At 34.8% G+C, this 20,534-nt stretch overlaps 1 protein-coding gene across 2 annotated transcripts in view; it reads left to right on the plus strand.

Moving 5' to 3' along the window:
- LSAMP (limbic system associated membrane protein) overlaps positions 1–20,534 on the plus strand; it is a 507,719-nt gene that overhangs the window by 457,369 nt on the left and 29,816 nt on the right. The window contains exons 5-7 of one of the 2 annotated variants that reach the window (XM_087937274.1): positions 8,606–8,726; positions 9,442–9,590; positions 19,394–19,429. In XM_087937274.1, coding sequence (XP_087793400.1) covers positions 8,606–8,726; positions 9,442–9,590; positions 19,394–19,429 — 306 coding nt within the window. The remainder of the gene's footprint in view (positions 1–8,605; positions 8,727–9,441; positions 9,591–19,393; positions 19,430–20,534) is intronic. The other variant, XM_087937275.1, reaches the window with a different exon arrangement.

The following is a 20,534-nucleotide window of genomic DNA, read 5'->3' on the forward strand; positions in this document are numbered from 1 at the left end:
AAATGTAACCAACTGTTTTGCAAGAAAAAGAATGTTTGCTGTTGTGATTGTTGTAGTTTAAATTAACTAAATTACTAGATATGATTTGCCCAAGCAATACAAAATGGGGCTTTTTCAAAGGGTTATGTTAAAATGTTAAACATCAGAACTCAAGACAGCCAAAAAAAATGTGGACAAAAATCTATTTCACCCACTGCCAGTCTCTATTCTGAAAAGCTAAAGAAGCAGCTCTGGTCAGGAAATAAATACCATAGGATAATTCTTTTGTAGAAACCAGCCCCAGGCCAAAGCTGCCATTCCCAGAGGGCCATTCCCAGTCATCAGAAGAAATGGAATAAAGCCTATAGTGGTTTAAACTTAAGTTTAAACTAAGAGAAGCTAGACAGATTCCAATTTCTGACCATGTCAGCAAAAAATTCATTGGTGAAGTAGCCTGGGAGAAAAAGTAAAACTTATTTTCAAGGTGGAACAAGATAAGGATGACCAGTCTGCCTCAGCTACACTCTGAGGACATAGGAGAAAAATGGTATAATGGGTCATATTTATGTCATGTTAGAGGACCATGAGGATGATCCCATATTATGACAAAATAACAGAAGACTCAAACTTAAATTACATACTTAGTTTAAATTCTTGGCTAATTTGTGAAATTGCTTACTGTCCAATATATTATTCCAGCTTCTTTCCCAACTATTTCCTCATTTTAAAAACACAAATTATTTTGAAAAAAATATTAAATTACAATTTTTAAAAGACAATTAATGTAGCAAATTCACTAGTTTAGCAAGATCATTTCTAGTAAAAAGTAAGACCATCACCAGCTAAGGATACTTTACACAGAGATCATTTACATTCAATTTATCTCAGAATAATTCCCTTTTAATTTCTAAATACTGTTGCTCAATGTTTCTTATCCAATCTGCATATCTATAGAAAACCAAGGAAAAAGTGCAGATATTAATATCTAAGAAATATATAAATAAATCTCATCTCTGCCCTGTCTCCTAATGTTGGTTTCACAATAAGAAAAAAAGTGATTTGTTACTGGACAGGTCCACTCCTGATTAGCCAAAAAGATTAGTGCAATTCTGCAATTTGCACAACGCTTCCTTGACTTTGGTGGAGAGAAAGGAAAACTGAGGAACTGGCATGAGGACTGAGATGGAAATTTACACCAGTGGAAATTATCTGCTGTAAACCCTCAACCATATTGTTGCAGAAGGTTGTTTTTTTTCTGAACTTGAAGTTAATTGCATTCAATTATAGAAGAAGTGAAGACGCTTGATAGTGTTGTAAAAACACAAAGATATTCTCAGATCTGATGCAGAAGTGGCCAAATACTCAGTATAGAAGCTAAAGGATAAAAAAACCATATTAATTATAGTTCTTGGCTGAGCTATGGGGCAATACAACAACTTAAGGCTCTTTTTTAACTAACAACTCAATCTAGATGTAAAAGTGACACAGCTGAGTCATAGTCAACTATAATGTGCATATATGTATGTGTACATCTGTTTGATTTGAATATATTATTCTTTTTATAAGGCTATAGCAGATGTAAATTGTTAAGCCCTTTGTGTTACATTCAGAGATCTGCCTGAATCAGAGGATTGGGCTGCTAGAAGATGACCTTCCTATTCAATGCTTTCTTCAGCAGCCAAAAGCACCTTGTAAAAAATCTACAGGATCAGGGACCCTGTTGAATAAGGAAGAGGCAGCAGGTGGTGATCATAGATAATTAGGCAGACGAGCATCTGTGGAAGTTATTTTCATACAAGCTGCTTCCTAGATTCAGTTAAGGTTAGATCTCTTAATTTTAACACATTGTATATTAGAAAAGCATGGTATCAGTAGTTCTACTTTTGATCCTTAACTTCATCATATGTAATTTGTGCTGAAGTCACACAATCAGAGACTTCAAAAGTATTAAATCACCAAAGTCAACCCTCCATTTGTGCAAAAGTACAAATTAAAGCATTCCAAGCCAAAAAAAAGCTATCACCAGCTTGTGATTGAAGACAGCTGGCAAAGGGCATCTCACTGTCATCCAAGTAATTGATTCCATTGTCAAATTGTTTTACTGTTAGAAAGTTTTTCATAACATTCAACCGACATTTGCATTTATGCCATTATCCCGTGTCCAGTATTCTGTGATGACAAAATATATAAGGCCTTTAGTCTGAATCCTTTCGAGTGCTTGAGGAATACTATCGTAAACCAAATCAGTGTAATTTTTTTCCAAGTCTCCATGATATCTTTGTGTAAGACTTAATTTACCGTCCCTTGATCACTGTCATGCCATTCTTTGGATTTGTTCCAGTTTGAATCTTCCTGAAAGTCTGATATCTAAGACTAGGCACAGGTAGTTCTCAACTTGCAGCCATAATTGAGCCCAGAATTACAGTCGTAAGTCAAGCTGGTTGTTGGGTGGGTCATCAGATGACCATGCCTGATTTTACAGCTTGTTTGCAGTGATTGTTATGCAAATCACCATGGTTATTAAGCAAACACCATGGTTGTTTAGTGAACCCATTGTCCACAATAGATGGGGATTTTTTTGCCAGACATTAGAAATAATGGCAAAAAGAAAGTCATAATTCATAGTCACATGGCTGTGAGACATTGCAGCCATAAATGTGTGCTGGTTACTAGGTACCCAAAATGTCATCACATGATCTGGCGGAGATTGGACTGCCATTTGTCAGAAATGGTATAGGGTCTCCCACTTAGGTGGGGGTTGGACTAGATGACCTACAAGGTCCCTTCCAACTCTGATTATCTGTTATCTGGTTGTCAGAACTTTGAATCTGGACTGTAAGATTTGGGGTGTTGTTGTTTTATTTGTTTTGTTTTTGTTTTGGTAACTTCAGTTGCTAACAAGTTGTAAGTCAAGAACTATTTGTAAAGAATTCAGTAGTCTCGCCAATAGTTCTAACTAGGCTTAGAAGAATTAATATTTTTTTGAAAAACAAACAAGGCCAATGTGTTTGTAAGACTAAATATAAGATCAAATCTGACTGGGAATCATGGTATTTATTCCAGATTGTTCCAACCTGGTGCCTTCCTGATATAGTGAACTTCAAATACCAGAGCCAGCAATTAACATGTTAAATGCTTACTCATGGGGATTATGGAAATTGATGCACATTTGAAGTGCATCAAACTAGATTGTAGCAGATTGTTGTGATCCTCTGATTCAAAAGCTCTTTTCCAGAAGCCTCTTCATCTTCTAGTCCTCTATTGCTTTGGAATGGTAGCTTGTAGTTCTTTCTGCCATCAGTTATCTTCCAGAAAGCACCTTTAATTGGCATCCATTAATCCTGGTGTGTGAGAGATAGGGTTCATTTGGGGTAGTTAAAAGATCAAAATACAAATGTAGAAACTAACTGAAAAGCTACTTGCTGACTGGACTGTAAGCATGAGAGAGAGATTCAATCTTCTCTCTCCATGCCTTTGAGTGATCAAACTAATCAGAGGAAATAAGCAAAAACTTAATTTTAAAAAATATGTAAATCCCCCTTTTAACATAATATATCAAAATGAAATAGTGGATGTGGAAAAAATAAATCTCAGACAAATCCCAAGGGAGGGCTACTCTGTAACAAACAATGCTCTTTCTGACAGAATCTCTGACAAAATGCTGGAGAGGTTTCACTGTATTATTATATATCACAAGAGATTCTAAAGAAAAACAGAGCTTTTGAAAACAGCCTTAAGGATGAAGAAAGGCTAAAATTATACCCAATTCCCTAACTAGGGCAGAAAAAAAAACCACAGGCCTTAGCACAATGCTAAAAATTGAAATAAAAATCCCAGATAGACTTTTTGGCTATTTCCACAGATACAGACGGTTTCTGAAGAAAAGTTCTTATTTGTTGGATTTAGTTGTTTCCTGTTTGATTCAAATTGTTAACTTCTATTGGGGAGTTGAAAAATGTTGCTCTTATATCCTATGATCTTAAAGAACCAAACTGTTTTTTTTCCTCTTAGTCTCCAGGAGAGGGAGGGGCTTTATATAATCATTCTGACTTGAATTGTCCCATGAGAAAGTAAAGTATGTGAAGAAGGAAAATAAAGTATACTGTAGATATTATGATGTGAAGTAAAATTGGTTTTATTTACTTTTCTGTCAGAATGTCGCTTTGAACATGATTTTGATTCATTAGAATTTATATATGTGATTATGTATGCAATAGATATTTTCTGCCTGAGAAATTGCACTTTTTTTACCAGTGTTTTCATTTTAAACATACTTATTAAAAAATTAAAACCCACAAGAGTGCAAGGACTGTAATTTGAAACAATATTAAACAATATTAAATCATAAACATTTTGATTGTAACTATAAGCCAGGTACAAAGAGACCCTATATTTTGAAAGCAAGTAGTTTTCTAATAATGTTTTTTTTCCTTCTTTAGTTTATGAATATGTTAATTTCTTCTTAGAAGAAAAATGGTGATATTAATATTTTTCAGAGTTTTGTAAATATTTTTATTTTATTTTCAATGATATAATGTTCTCAGTTCAATACAATCAATTCATACATTATTTGATATTGTAATTTAATTTTTATTACTGTAAGCTCTCTGCTTACTGTTATTGTATCATTTTATTCCTTGCTTTTCTTTTCACCTTTTTGTTGTAATTATTTAAAATATTTTAATAAATGGTGAAAAAATGGAAAGGGAAGAAACAGCATATACTTAGAATTATTTTATTATTATTGGTATTCTGAATCACATAACAAACTCCTAATCATAGCAATCATAAAAATAAAAAGTTACCTTTCTACCTTGATTTCATTTCCACTGGATTTCAAATAGAAATTATTTATATTCCCACAAAAATTAGAGTGAAATCAACTAAAGGCTGAAACAAACATCTACTGTATGTAAACCTGAATGGAATTGCAATATAAACTATTGTAGCCTTCCTCCAATAACTTATCTGGATTGTTGATTATGTTAGTTGATTTTTTTTCTCAACCAACATATGACTTTTATAGATTATAGAGGAAAGACAAGGTAAAGAAAGTATCTCAGTAATTTAATATGAAATGCTGAAATTGCTGTCTTCTGTGTTCAGATTTTCTTCTGTGTTCAGACTTTCTTCTGTGCAAAATTACTGTTTGTGATGTTTTGAAGGTTGGGTTTTTTTCCCCTTATAGTATTAAATACTTCAATTGGGCAATAAAACTGTTTTTTTTAAAAATCCATCCTATATGGAAACATAGTTAGGCTTCTATTGTGGGAGATATGAAAGCAGCAAGGATCTTGTTTTAAGATTACAATATATATATTAAGCTTTGTTCAGGTATTTTCCCACGTCATTATAGTTGTGCTTTTAAAGTTGTAGCAACGTTTCGGCAGAATCTCATCTGCCATCATCAGGCTTGTGTATACACAATACATGTGGGAAAATAGGTGAACAAAGCTGAATACCATACATATAAATACCCGCGAAAACTTAAGAAAACAAATGGCATATGGCATTCAGCTTTGTTCGCATATTTTCCCAAGTCGTCATAGGTTTTTTTTCAGACCTGAAAGTATGAATAGAAGAGATGACTCCACCAGACTGTCAATTATCTGGAAGCCTGCACTCACAAACAAAAAAATCTCCACACCACAAGCCAAGCAAACATCTGGACACAAACAGATTCCCCCTGATACCTCCAACACAAACACACCCCAACCAGGCACCCAGATGAAACCTAGCTTCCTAATAAATGATAGCTGTCTGTTTACTCGGAGCCAAGCCGCACTAAAAGCCTCCAATACAGGAAACACAATGTTGCCAGCCGATCAAGACAAAAAAAGCCACAAAACAGACAGAAGATATTAGAAACACCAATCAAGCAGAACACAGCAAACTCCAAGACCAATAAACATAGACCAAGACTCCCAACCAATCAGGATGAAGAAAAAACTTTTCTAACACAGCAGTAGGCTAGCACCAAATTTAAAACAGAAAAGGCTGTGAAAGTCTGACTCACAGACAAGCAGACTAAAATATACACATTTAAGCTCACGCTAAAGGCCTTTGTTTATTTGAGCTATCGTTGCACATTTTATTTAACAGTAGCTAGAAATAAAAATGCACAATGCTAACATAACACTTCAAATTGCAAATCTAGCACTTAATGATTTTCTATGAGGTTGATGAAGCTGTGGATCCTAATAACCTGTGAAAAAATGTTAAAAATTAGTTCTTCTTCCCGAGGAGCTACCTTTGATTTAATTGAAATTTTCTTTCACTGCCTAAAATTACTCTGGCCAATTCTACCCAAGTCCATCATATTATTCACTAGTATAGGCCATGGTGTAATTTCAGAAGTGTTGAAAGTATAAATTCAAAATTAATGTGGGAACTATCTGTATGCCTGAAAGTTGGGATGGGATCATAGTATGTATGCAGAGGATGGCTTAAATTGACAATTTGCACTGGGTCTAAATATGTGCAATCACAAAAGGCATAGTTTGCTTCATCAATTGTGCATAATCTTTTATTCTTTCAGTTTGGGTTTGATATCTTTATCCTTGATTTGTTAATTCTAGTTGCTGTTTTTTCTTTTAAAACATATAGAAGCAAGAGGCAAATTATGGGATCTAATTATGTAGAAGCCATTAGAGAAGTTCATCCTTCAGGTTTTCAGTAAGAAAGAGCCATAGCTCAGTGAATAAGCATACACATTTTACCAGCAGATGATCCCAGGTTCCGTCCATACATTTCTAGTTAAAAGGATCCAAATGTAGGTGGTTTTAGAAATGGCATTCAATGCTGGGATAATATGATAAAACACTCTTTATTGCATAAAATGACTAACAGTCCAAATCTATATGCTACCACTATAAAAGCAGCATTAGGAACTTTGGTGGCACAGTGGTTAGAGTGCTGAGTCAGCCTCCCATTCTTCTGAGGTGGTAAAATAAGAACCCAAATTGTTGGGGGCAATATGCTGATGCTATAAACCACTTAGAGGGGGCTGTAAAAGCACTATAAAGCGGTATATAAGTTTAAGTGCTATTGCTATTGCTATTTCATATAAGACAAATCACTTTGGGATTTGCCTTTTCTCCCTTACGCATCTTTTTCATCTTTATATTCTTTACTACTATTACAACCCACACTATTTTTTAATGAAATGCAATGCATCCCACAAGATTTTGATGATTTCATTCACAAAATGTGTGTATAGGCTTATAGTCTGGGAACCATTTAGTGCCTCATTTCCAAACCAAGATTGACATGTAAGGTGCTGTACCTGGAACTCATAATGTAACATATATTTTATTTTTTGTCCTTTCTACACACTAAATATTACTTTTAGACTGAATTAATACAGTGATTTCTCAGGAAAAGGAATCAGGTTATTCTTTTGAATATGTTGTCCTTTAATTCTGTAGATATATCAGTATCTACAGTATCTTATCAAGCATCCAGAATGTCTTTTTTTAAGTATTGGAAATATGGCTAATATAAAGAATGCAGCTGAAAGTAAGGGAATTGGCTTCTTAGCAGAATTCAGAAATGTAGGTGGTCCTGAATTCTGTTTAGCTTTCAGAACTGCATAAAAATATTTGCTCATTTTGTGATTTATTTCCTACATTAGGTCCAGTCAGGGGCGGGATTCAAAAATTTTAGCAATGGGTTCTCTGCCCGGTTGCTGGGTGGGCATGGTGATGGCGGGTGTGTCCTAGTCAGCCTCCTACACCATGGTGGGAGGGTGTTTTTGCCCTCTCCGGGCTCTGGAAATTTTCCACGAGCCTCTGGGAGGGTAAAAACTGCTTCCTGGGGCTCCAAATGCTCTCTGGAAGCTGGAAATGGGCCCATTTCCAGCCTTCCTGAACTTCCAGAAGGCCTGTTTTTTGCCCTCCTGAGAGTCTGTACACGCCCTGGACTTACCTGAATCCAAAATAGGCCACATGGAGACTCCTGGGAGGGGTGGGGTGGGGCCAGCCAGGAGTGGGATTTGGGGGTTCTCCAAACTGCACATAATCTTAGTTAGGGAATTTAGGAAATGTTTTCAATAGTTATAGTGAAAAGACTACTAGATTTAAACAATATTTCTATTCATATCAAATATGCTATAAAGCCTTCCTCTAATATTTATCAGAACAGCTTTAAGGATAAATTACAATGAAAGATAACAACTGATCTAAAATCATCCATGACTCGGGGATAGTTAATCTGCATCTTCCAGGTTCTGGTTTAACACAAATGTTCATATATTTATATAAATGTTCATATATAAGTCCATTCTTCCATAAGAATTTACAGGATTGCTTAAGGAAAAATGGGGAATATTTTATTATATGCCTGACATCAATATACATAATGACATAAAATAAAGAGTAAATTTTAGAGCAAATTGTTCTACCCTGAATTTTTTTATGTATGTTCGATAATTGCTGCTTTTTTCCTACTGGCTTCACTATTTCCTTCCCATAATAGTTTTTTTAATAGTTTTCATTACATTCTGATGCTTACAAATCATAACTAAGCCTGAAGATATGCAAATTTGAATGGCTGCACTCCTTGCGTAGTGGCTCCAAGTAGGCACACATTGATAGCAGTGATATGAGCCAGTCTTTCTCTCCTGCAGACCCGCCAACTATCACGGAATCCAAGAGCAATGTATCTGCTACAGGGCGGCCAGTTTCACTTAAGTGTGCAGCCTCTGCTGTGCCTACGCCTGATTTTGAATGGTACAGAGATGACACTAGGTAATTATGCTATTTATCTTCTTTCTCTTGTCCCTGATTTCTAGCTTAAAAATGTTCTCTTTATACTCAATGCTCACTTTCCAAAAGTTCCATCACTCATCTTCTTTTTTTCTTTCAACATTCCACCCACTAGCCGTATGACCACAAGTTAGCAACAAACACAGGTATAGTATCTATATAATATCAGTTGTGCTTTGAAAACAAGCCCCACACTTATTTGAAGGGAGTGCTAGGCCCTAAATGAAGTTTGCAGTATAGTTTTGCAGGATGTAAATGAGAAAGGTCTATCTGAATTGTGTCTAAGTTCTGATACAATAAGATGGTTAATTTTTAAAATGCCACAAGATTTTTTGTTGTGTTTGCTGAAAAAGACTAGCATAGCTATTATCTCAGCTAGAAAAATAGTGAATTATGGGGCAGGAATTGAAAAAGAAGAGAGGTAAAGTGATGTAAAAGGCAAATCTTACCACATTATTTATGAATTAATGAAAAAGATAATTAAAAAAACCCAAGAGTAAACATGTAGGTTAAAAAATTATGTAACTTTCATAGTTTTTTCCCTTCCGTTCTCATGTATTCCCCTGTCTGTATCAAAGTACCCTTCTCATTTCATATCTGTCTGCAGTCTGCACTGAAATTTTAAATCCTCATACTTACCATATACAAAGAATGCAAAGTATTACTATATTTACCATTAACTTTTCTTGATTCTCAGGATAAATAGTGCCAATGGTCTGGAGATCAGGAGCATAGGAAGCCAGTCCTTCCTGACAGTGACCAATGTCACTGAAGAACATTATGGCAACTATACCTGTGTCGCTACCAACAAACTTGGAATCACAAATGCTAGCCTATTTCTTTACAGTAAGTATGGAAGTGAAAAGAAAATATATGAGTGAGTTTCACTTGTTTTAGTGAAAAGGATGCTCTGTAGATAGGGCAGTCCTGCATCCTAAAATGAATTCAGCAAAAGAAAAGAGAAGAGAAAGAGAAAACATCCTTCTACTCCATCCTCATATCCATAGAAAAATAAATAGGTAGATCTCCTTCTTTAAAGTCAGGGGCTTACTTCCAAGTACCATTGCTTAGATTTTCAATATAAATTAACTTAGTTTCCAAGACAATAAATCCAGTTTCATTTGGTAATAATACTATTAAGTGGTATTATTCATAATTATATCCCAGCTTTAAACTAAAATTAGTGTGATTGAAAGCCATCATCAAGATATATAGCATTGATATTAGAAAGGGGCTAACAAAGTACAATTATTGTTTGAATTATTGATGAAATGTAATTTGGCAACATGGAGAAAGAAATGCAAATTGAAATAAGGACAGAAAAGAAAGAGTTTTCTTTCAAGGCAACTCAAAAGAAGTCATAGATCAAAGTCTAATAAAGGAATGTTGCTTGGGTTTAAAGGTTGTTTTTATGAGCCGTGAAAAATGATGAATATAGTCCATTTGAAAAAAAAGGAGAGAGAGAGAGAGAGTCAATCTCAACCACAGCTAGATGCATATTTTTATAAAACATATATAATGTTTGACATGGTCCTGAGACTCACTTTCCATCATTCCCAAATATAAATCATTAATACAAATTTCTGTTTGCATTGCAAAACAAAGATAATTCTGTAACCTTAATTGTAGGCATTTTGAATGTGGGGGAAAAATGTGAAAATAATGCAAATGCTGCTGTTTGGTGTAGGTTTACATTTTTCAACTTAACTTTTTTGTTAAGAAAATAATCAAGCCGAGAAACAGGTGCAAATATATCTATTTAAGCATATATGCATGCATGCATTTTCTGGGCTCCAATTTATCTTTTCTTAATCTTTGATAAAAATAGAATATAAAAAATCAAGTTATTTCTTAACTCAGCAAGGTCTTTTAATAGTCTTTTCTTAGAAACATAATCAAGAAAGACAACTATACGATTAGGCAGCTGGGAAGATAGAGATTCTTGTAGAAAATTTACCCTTCAGTAAAAATACCCCTTAACTTACGTAAACCCTTAAGAATACATTGTTCAAAAAGATCTAATTCTAAATCTAATTCTGATGACAGACAATATTTGAAACTATGATTCATTGTTGAATGGGGTCCAACATTTTCTTGACCATTGTGGTAGACCAACTAATTTAAACTTCAAGTCAGACTAAAATATATTATTTCATTCTGTGTTTTATCTTGGAGATCTGTAATGAATTATAGTTCTTTGGACTTTTTTTCATCAGTTTTCAAGGTCTTTATCCAGTTAACACAAACCTTTGTTTTGCCTTTTATTCTCTGACTTCAGAACTTATAGCTTTTGAAAAATATAAACCAATAATATGGCTAAGAACAGATGAGCACTGTTGATAAATAGCTAGGTAAATGGAACTATAAGGCAAAGATGTTCTTAAGAAGTTCATTGGTAAATGTGCCTCAAAAAGCAGATTTGGAAGCACAGTACATGGGAGCAGAGACTCAATCAGTCATGCTTCCTTACATCCACAAATACTACAATTATTACTCACAAGGTCAAAGAAATAAACCAAAAGCAACTGCTGTTCAGATCATCCTTGAAATTTGCTGCAGTTTTGTTTGACTTTACTTGTCTCAAATGTATCACAGGAAGAAGTAGATGAAAGAAAACAAAACAATAAAATAAGCAGCCACTGTAAATATTGGGACATTATTTTGACTGTCTGTATCCTGTACATATTGAAGCAACATTGAGGCAACAGAAGGAAAAACCACACCTAAAGTATGGATTTACAGATATAAACAATGAAGTTTTAGTTTTTTTAGCCTGGATGCTCAACAGCTACCAAGGTTATTCCTACACTTATATCCTCTTTCATTTCCTTTACAAGTTATTCTTTTGCTCATTAAACAAGCAGTAAAAGAGGAAAACAGAATATGTATCAGTTTTCAAGAATTTGTTTTCATAGAAAGGAAGGAAAAAAGAAACCTACTAGACTTTCTGTTTTGCAGAAGGAATTTCCTTGTTCTGGGATGTTTTTCTTTCTTTAAAAAAAACCCTAGCAATTTTTTGCAAAAGGAAATGTACAGAAGATCTATTTATGGACAAAGGTTTGTTTTCTTTCAATCTTGCTTTTTCATTGTACCTGTTTTAACTCTGGTAGATGCTAAAGGACTAATGAAACTCTTCCTATACCTTCTGAAAAGGCAACCTGATTAAGTCAGCACTGTAAATCAATGAAAGCAAAAAACTATATATAGTTTAACAATTCCATTTCTATGTGGTCTTCCAAAGATAATATGAATTAGTAGAGATTTGTGGATCACCTATTTTCTTCTTCAATAAGATATTTCACATTTTATAGAGTAAAGAATCCGGTAGTACTTTTTAAAAACAAACCTTGTTCTGCCCTTTAATTAGATTGCTAGTCTGCAAAGATGCTTTCATACTCCTTCTGATTTTTGGCTACCACAAGCTAACATAGCTTTCCTTCTACAAGGACATCTCTTATATGTCATTCTGCTTTGGTGAAGTGTCAGGATGGGATCAAGCACTTACTTCATTAATAGCAGTTGCTGCATATAGCAGACAGTTGCTCTTATCAAGGCTCAGTGAGGAGCAAAGAAAGTGTTTCCCCCACCCACCCATTTCAATAAGTTTCTTGTAATAAAATACTTTTTGAAAATCTGCCCAGTCCTGTTGATTGGGTTTATATGTTTTGTTTTGTGCCTTCCAATTGCTCCATTTTACACTGAACAGTACCAAGAAGGCTTTCTAGCACACAGATTCTCACTGGCTCAACAGGCTCCTGAATATAAATAGTAGTAATAACAGATTTGTAGAAGCATCAGACTTCTATTAGTAATATATATACCAGCAAGAGCAAAAGTGTTTTGGTTTATTTTCTTGCCTTCTCTCTGTTTAGAAATTATTATCATACTCTTCCAGCCAATGCTTTAAATTCATAGTTATAAAAGGGGGTTGGCCTAATTTTTTTATTGGGAAAAAGAAATTTAAAAATACTTTCTCTGGTTTGGCTATAGAGCAGTCGAGGTGTCTGAGAAAGTGTTATGAAGGCCAGTCAATATCAGAAATTAGATTGGTTATTATCACTATTTGATAATAATGAATCAAAGTTATTAAACTACAAACAGCTTAAATGGAAAGGTAGCAAGTTCAGAGTTCCCAATGCTATCTAGAATTTGCTCTGACATAATGTCTCAGATATTTTCTACATCTCTGTTGGTTCCTACTGGCATATTATGAAATATATACAATAAAGATATAGCAATGTAGGAATACCAGAATAGCTCATTGTCTTCATGTAAAACCTATTCTTCACATTTAAACAAATCTCTCATAGTCCTAGAGAATAGAGAAAGTTAGTATTGATATGTCTGAAGACCCTCTAACCGAAAGCTGGATAGTCTGTAACTGTCTACTGTTGTCCTCGACTTACAACCATTCTTTTAGTGGCACAGAAAAAAGTGACATGATTGTTTTTCCTACTTACGATTATTGCAGCATTTCCATGGTCATGTGATCAACAATTTTGATGCTTGGCAACTGGTTCATATCAGTGATGGTTGCAGTGTCCCGAGGTCATATGATCAACTTTTGTGACTTTCTAACCAGCAAAGTTAATTGGGAAGCCAACCATGTTACTAACTTAACAACAGCAGTGATTCTCTTAACAAATATGGCAGGGATGGTTGTAAAGTGAGGCAAAACTCACTTAATAACTGGCTTGCTTATCATTGAAATTTTGGGCTCAATTGGCAGGTTGAGGACTACCCATATTATTCTTTGAAAAGAAGCAAGAAATGTGTTTAAATTGTTTTGGAATTAAATAAGAATGTTCTGGTTTTCAGGTGCAAGCAAGAAATAAGAAAAAGCCCCACCAAAAGCACCTCCAGGGACAAACTGAAGAAATAGAATGAGTCCTTCTCTATTTTAATGATTTTCTTTTCTTTTCCGAGATTAACACATCAAACATGTAATTTCTAAATACAGCCCCAAAGAGAACACTTTATTTAGAGAACTTCCTGTCTCCTTGGGAGATATTGATCACAAACAAATGTTATGATATGATACCTATTTTCTGATAAAATTGATTTATCAATTTTGCATTTATTTGGTGTCATAAAGGTCTAAAAGTGCACATGAATAGCAGAACATTTGTAGATAATTTTAAAATAATTTAAACCATCATATCTATGCAGACAATAGCAGGGGTAAATCCTACAAAGATTAAGTATATTTCTGGTTTCTGCTTTCATTTAAATTTTTATTCTTAAAACTATCTGAAGAACAAATAAAATCCAGATTGGGATCCGTCCTAGAACCTAATTCCTATATGTTTTCAATATAATGTCTGCAACAAGACTATGTTTATTGTGAGAGAAGAAGCAGGATAAGTATTGTGAGAGAAGAAGCAGGATAAGGATATTCCTGTCCCTCTATGCACACTCATTCATTCAACATCACCTTAACATACCTACAGGCTCAAGGCCATAATACGACTTTCTAAAGTTTGCTGTAAGGTAGGGAAAATATCATTATTTTTACAATGAAATAGAAAAATTAAAAAAATAAATCCCAAGAAACTGGTTGTCTGAATTGTGCAAATTGAGCAGACTTACAACTAACTCAGCATTTTGAAAAAATGATAATGTGGTATTCCTATGCATATACACATGTGCTTAAAAGGAACACAATTTATCACTCTCCAGCTTTGTAGAAACATGAGACTTCAGAATAAATCCTGGTGCTTACTTTGCAGCTAGAAGGGCGGAAATGCATTACACAAAGCAGCTGTTGCCAACTGGGGAGCCATTTACTAAGTTTAACTATGCAGGAGCCTGAATTATTGTTTCAGAAGTTATGAAGGGGTAGTGTCCTTAAGTTCCTGTACAATGCCATGAAAAGTTATGACTATTTTAAAAATGAGAGATGTTGCTATGTTTATATTGTCATAGGTTCCAAACATCTTTTCATAACTAAATCTAACATTTCTAGTATTAAGTCAGGTATGTACATACAGTACCTGTCAACATTATTCCATTTTCTAATAAGCAATATTTTGCAAAGTTTAGGAGAAGCATAACAAGTTTTAGGCAAAAGAAATCGGAAACATTAAAGTAATTCTAGTTTACACTAACTCTTTTCACCATCCCTCTCCCTACCTTTAGGTTTATTGTGAGAAATCTGCTCACTTAAAATAGTAACTGATTGAAGTAAAGTAACCTACAGTACATAGGGCTTTGCAAATCATCCATACTTCCAACACATCCATTTATGACTTCATATATTGCCTTTTTGCTTTTCAGGTTGTCAGCTCACATTTTGAGGAACTTGTCAACTTCATCTCTCCATGATTTTCTTGGCTGCCTTCTTTCTCTCAGCCCGTTTATTCTTCCTTCTTACATTTGTTTTCTGAATTTTTGCTCAGTGCAAGACCAAACCACTTCAACGTACTTATTTTTTAAGATCTTTTGTATTATACAGTCAGTTTTGAAATGTTTTCAGACATCTCCATCCAAAGATTCTAATAGCTAAGAATAGTTAAGAAACAATTTCTAAATGTGATTATAAAATGAAGTATGCAAGCATAGTGTCTTTTTAAGGCATTAACTATGGTTTGAACAAGATGGCTACTTCATCCTGACATTCAGTGTCAGCTCTCTCAGGTAAATCAGACAGGAAACAACTAGAGAGCAAATTCTATTTTATTGTAAAGCTAAATTGATCACTGCCACTTTAACTACATCATCAATTAGAGTACATCCTTCCTAAACTTCTTTTTCTGACTATAAAGCCCCTGGGACACCTCCCATCTGACTATTTCCTAGATAGGATATCTTCCTTTCATCCCCGATGGTCATCCACATATTCCATTACACCCAGGGTTCAAAACTAACTAGAGACTACTGCCTTACAGTCTCTTTCTTTGTCAGGAGAGATTCCATGGGCCAGTTTGTTCATCATCTCTTTGTTCTTTGCCATGGTTGTTGTCTCTATTTTTCATCTTCACTCTTCTATTCTTTCCCCTCAAAATAAGCATCCTTTCATTCATGAGCCTGTACCTTGACCCTACTGCACACATTTCTAAGCTGTTTTCAATGTATTTTTTTCTAGACATATTCAACCGACACACTAATATAACAAGTTAGACAAAAAGCACACTCTTAAAGTGAACATTTTAGTTTCTTTTAATAACCAAAATCAATCTGTAACTTCTCTGATTTTTCATGCCATACTTGCCTCAAGCATTTTACTCAGAGGTATAATGTCACACAGAGTAACAAAATAAGTTAGAATCATTAGGGCAGTGCTAGAGTAGAATAAAAAGGTGTCCCACAGCAGGCAGCAGAAAGAAATGTAGTTTTTCACAAAGTAAGGCAGTAATGAGGCCAGAATGCTTTAGAATAACCACTTGTGAAGAAGTGACTTGCCAACTGTGTGAGAAAAAAGCAGATAGACTTATGTTATTTAAACACACTAAATAACAAGAAAATCACTGCAGCTGACTGTTTTCCCTTAACAATAAGCCCCCATGGCTCCATAAACACTAACTTTCAGTCTAGCTGTGTATTTTCCAGGCAAAAAGGCAGTATCTTCTTGCACCTGCTGAGTGGTAAAGCACTCGCATCAAGGCAGTTAGCGTAGGGAAATCTGTCATTATTCCCAGGTATGTACTTGACCTTCTGTTTCCTGATTTGTTTATGGACTTTTCAGCAAGTCCAGTTGTAATAATACATAATGCTCTACCTAAGGAGTTTTGAATCACCACTGGGTGCTGAACAAGTTTATAAGTAAATAATAACTGGTTGCCCCCTTAAAAGTCTTGTGGGAAGTTCTAAGATATCTTTACAAGCAATTCTCCTTCCTGGAGTTTACAAATTCTAGCTACAGTTATATCCTACATATATAGTATGACTGGTAAGGTATAGAATGGAATTTACTGAATTTCAAAACATTCCCTTAAATGATGTCTCAAGCCATCACTTGAGACTTTCAAGAAGAGATTGGACTGCCATTTGTCAGAAATGGTGTACGATCTCCCGCTTGGGTGGGGGGTTGGACTAGATGATCTACAAGGTCCCTTCCAACTCCGATTATCTGTTATCTGAATTAATCTCATATCTTTCTACATGGCTGTTTACTCTTTCCACTGCCCCACCCTACATTTTCTCTTAACCCACACTTACTTCACAGTGGAACTTTTAAAACTTTTTTGATAGATCAGGGCAGAATTAGGTTTTAGTACAGTGTTACATTTTCTACAGGGGCAAAGTATACATATTGGAAACCCCTGTGACAAAGTATAAGGATTGTGGCTGTTCTTTCTAGCTGTTCCCAGGAAAATACATTTAATCACTAGGAGAAGTATTGTAGCTGTTGATAGTTTTATCAGTAGCTAAAGAGGTATCAGGGACAAAATCTCTCCAGAAGATTCTTTGTTATAGATACCTTTCATAGCACTAGGAACTCTTCATTACAATGGCCCAAGTGTCAAGGAATTGGATAGTCATAGATCTCCAGGCCACTGGCATTATAATGTTCACCCACATGCCTTGGAGAACTGTGTTTCACAAGCTTTATGACCGATGGTGGTATTCGACTGGTTCGGCCCGGTTCTGGCGAGCTAGTAGGAACAATGAGCAGCAGAGACCAAACCGGTTCTCTCTGCCACTCTGCTGTTGGGCCCGGGCTCCCATACTCACTTTTATCTGCTGAATTTGAAGCACAGCTGCTTTGCGCGGCACAGAAATGTGCCTGCGCAAAGTGCACATTTGGCATGCATGCAAAGTGTGTGCATGAGCGCAAAGCTCACCCACCAAACCAATGGCAACAATATTTGAACCGCACCACTGTTTATGACATTGATAATACTACATTTGAGTCCAAGGAAAGGAGGTTGCATTGCATTGTACAAAAGGCACCATAAATATCTGGGAGTGATTTATTGGCACCAAACTTACATATCTAAAATGTTGTAGCCCAGTGCATATGGAGAGAAACAGATTGGAAAAAGCTAACTAAAATAGGGAGATTAGAATTAAAGTCAAATTGTATTCTGTTTCAGTAATATTATGTTGAGTGAAGCAAGAATGCCTATATTCAGCATAATGTCCACAGACACGTATAATTAATCTCTTTCGGAATATATACCACCTTGTCATTGATCTGAATTCTAGATGAGGTTTTTATTCTTTCCTAATGTTAGTTTCCTAGTTTTTTTTTAAGTAGAAACCCTGACTTCTATGTAATTCAGAATTATGAAGAACAAAATCAAGCTGACTGAATTGTGCATGAATATGCTGTTTCCCAAGAGTCATTCATATAACTAAGTCTACAGTGGTGCTTTTATAAAATTCCTTCTACGTGTAAAAAGAAACAAAGGGTCCTCTCAGACAGCTGTTTCTTAGCTTCACAAGAAAAAAATATGATACAACAGTTCCATCCATTTGTCCCTCATAGAAAGTGCATAGTAAGAAGAAAGATGAAGAAATGTTGATAAAACGTGGGAGAATTACAAATAGATGGCTAAGTCATTCATAACAATTCTTGAGACAGAATAATTAGTCAATAAAGGTCTCATCTAGAAACTTTCAAAATGGTAACTTGGTTAAATGAGCAGAAGCTAGTTAGATAGTGCTATAACATTTTTAATGTAATTCAAAATATTTTGATTACATTTGAAAAAAATCTTTTACATGAAAGACTTCTGATGATAGATGAAAATGATATGTCATGGAAATTAATTTTCACAATGGAAAATGTTCTCATATTTTTTTCAACCCTGGCCCTATGTATGGAGTAATGTATAAAGGATTTCTTTAGTAATTACCTTTCAGCAATGTCACAATAAACATTAGCAGTATCAATTCCACTACAATCAGGGGTGGGATTCTACCAGTTTGCACCTATTCGCTAGAACCGGTTGTTAACATTCTAAGCAGTTCGGAGAACCGGTTGTTAGAAGAAATTACTGGCCTAATCCTGTAAAGAAGGCAGGAAGGAAACATTCTGGAGTTGTTTACAGAAACTGCCTCTCCATTAACCATTATTACATTCTTGGCAGAACTAGACTTCCTGTTGCAGGAAAATCTCTGGAGTTTTTCCCCCTCCATTGCTGGTACTTTGCTTGTGTGGAGTGACCATTCAAAGTTACAATGGCACTGAAAAAAGTGACTTATGACCATTTTTCACACTTACGACTGTTACAGCATCCCCACAGTCATGACAGGCCAGGCAAGGAGATGTGTGCCTCGATGTGAGTGATATTGAGTTGGCCACACCCAGCCAATAACATGACCACCAAGCCATGTCCACCCAGTCACAGGACCGCCAAGCCATGCCCACCAACTAAGCCGCACCCACAGAACCAGTTGTTAAAAAATGTGAATCCCACCCCTGACTACAGTTATAAAATTAGGATGTTTGTACAATGACTTAATTAATGAGGTCATGCTATCTGAACTCTCTTTGCTTACTGTACATTGCTTTATGTCATCTTCAAATGAGCTTCATTCCAATGTTTGGTGTCACACGTTTAGATCTTTGGGGTAGAAGAAGTGTTCATTTGAGTCAAAGTAATTTCAATCTGGAAATTCTTCAGATTTATAACTGCTGCTTGTTACATTTGGAAAGTGCATATTGCTTATTGTTTCGCTTTTATTGTTTTCCCGTCTCTTAGAGAAAATATTACCCACACTCCCCAATATTTTTCCAGGTCAGTATATGTTTTATGTCACTTAGCTTTTGAGCTGGGTCATTCTCCATCAACTGAATAAGTACTAAGTAAGATTAGGTAGTTAAATATTGCTTAAAATTTCAGAATACAACAATTCATCCTGACTGCATCTTCAGTTGTTTCCATTCCTATTTATTTACTCTGTAGCTAATAAACTAAATCACTTCTTACATGAATAATTTAAATGTAAATCATCTTAAAAAAATTCAACTTGTTCAAGATTCTTCATTAGCTTTTCTCTACAAGCCAGTTAGCATAGTACACAGCTCTATTTTAGGGCAGCTGATAGGCAAGTATGGGCAACACTATGGGTGATACATAGAAGTAAGAATATTAACTTTGTATTATTAACCTATATTAAAGTTTATCATTAAGGAAAGCAGTGATGCCACAGGGAAGATTGCAAAACTACTTCTCTACCTAATATGTAAAGGTGGTTTTTGTTATATTTATCTATTTATTTTATAATATAAACAAATGAATAAATAATAAAATGTAGTTTCTATCTAAAAATCTTTGTATACCCATTTTATTTCATGATAACTTGCTTTCAACTACCTCAAAAATAGGGAAAAACAATTCCTAGCTTTTAAAGTACTACTTATTTAAAAACAGGATTTTAGCGAACTAGTTTTAAACCATAGAGTAGTCTTTTTGAATTTAATATTGGACTATTGTCAATAATATTCAGGACCAACAGTCATTATTTTCTCAAAGTTCTGAATAATTTTCTAACTCTGCTGTTCTAGTTACTAGTGAGAAATGGATAGCATGAAAGAAACAGGCCTTAGATGTACAGTAATCAAATAGTCTTATATGAATTTTACAAATGACCTTGGTAAATTGCCCAGAAATAGGTATACTGAATACCATATAATTGTAAATAAATATGCATGGTATTGTACCATCCAATATTTTGGACTTTTGTTTTATTTTCAAATTAAGCTTTTGTTGTACATCAGACACTGGGTCTATATTTTCAGTATTTGTTTAACACTTATTCCTCTGACTTCAAGGAGAGCTCTTTCAAATGGCAAGAAAGTTAATAAAGCTATTGGCTAAAACTGAGTGAGAAAAAAAAGTA

This window comes from Pseudonaja textilis, chromosome 7 (genome assembly GCF_049901715.1).
Source record: "Pseudonaja textilis isolate UNSWEBS1 chromosome 7, rPseTex1.2, whole genome shotgun sequence".
NCBI classification, from domain to species: Eukaryota; Metazoa; Chordata; class Lepidosauria; order Squamata; family Elapidae; genus Pseudonaja; species Pseudonaja textilis.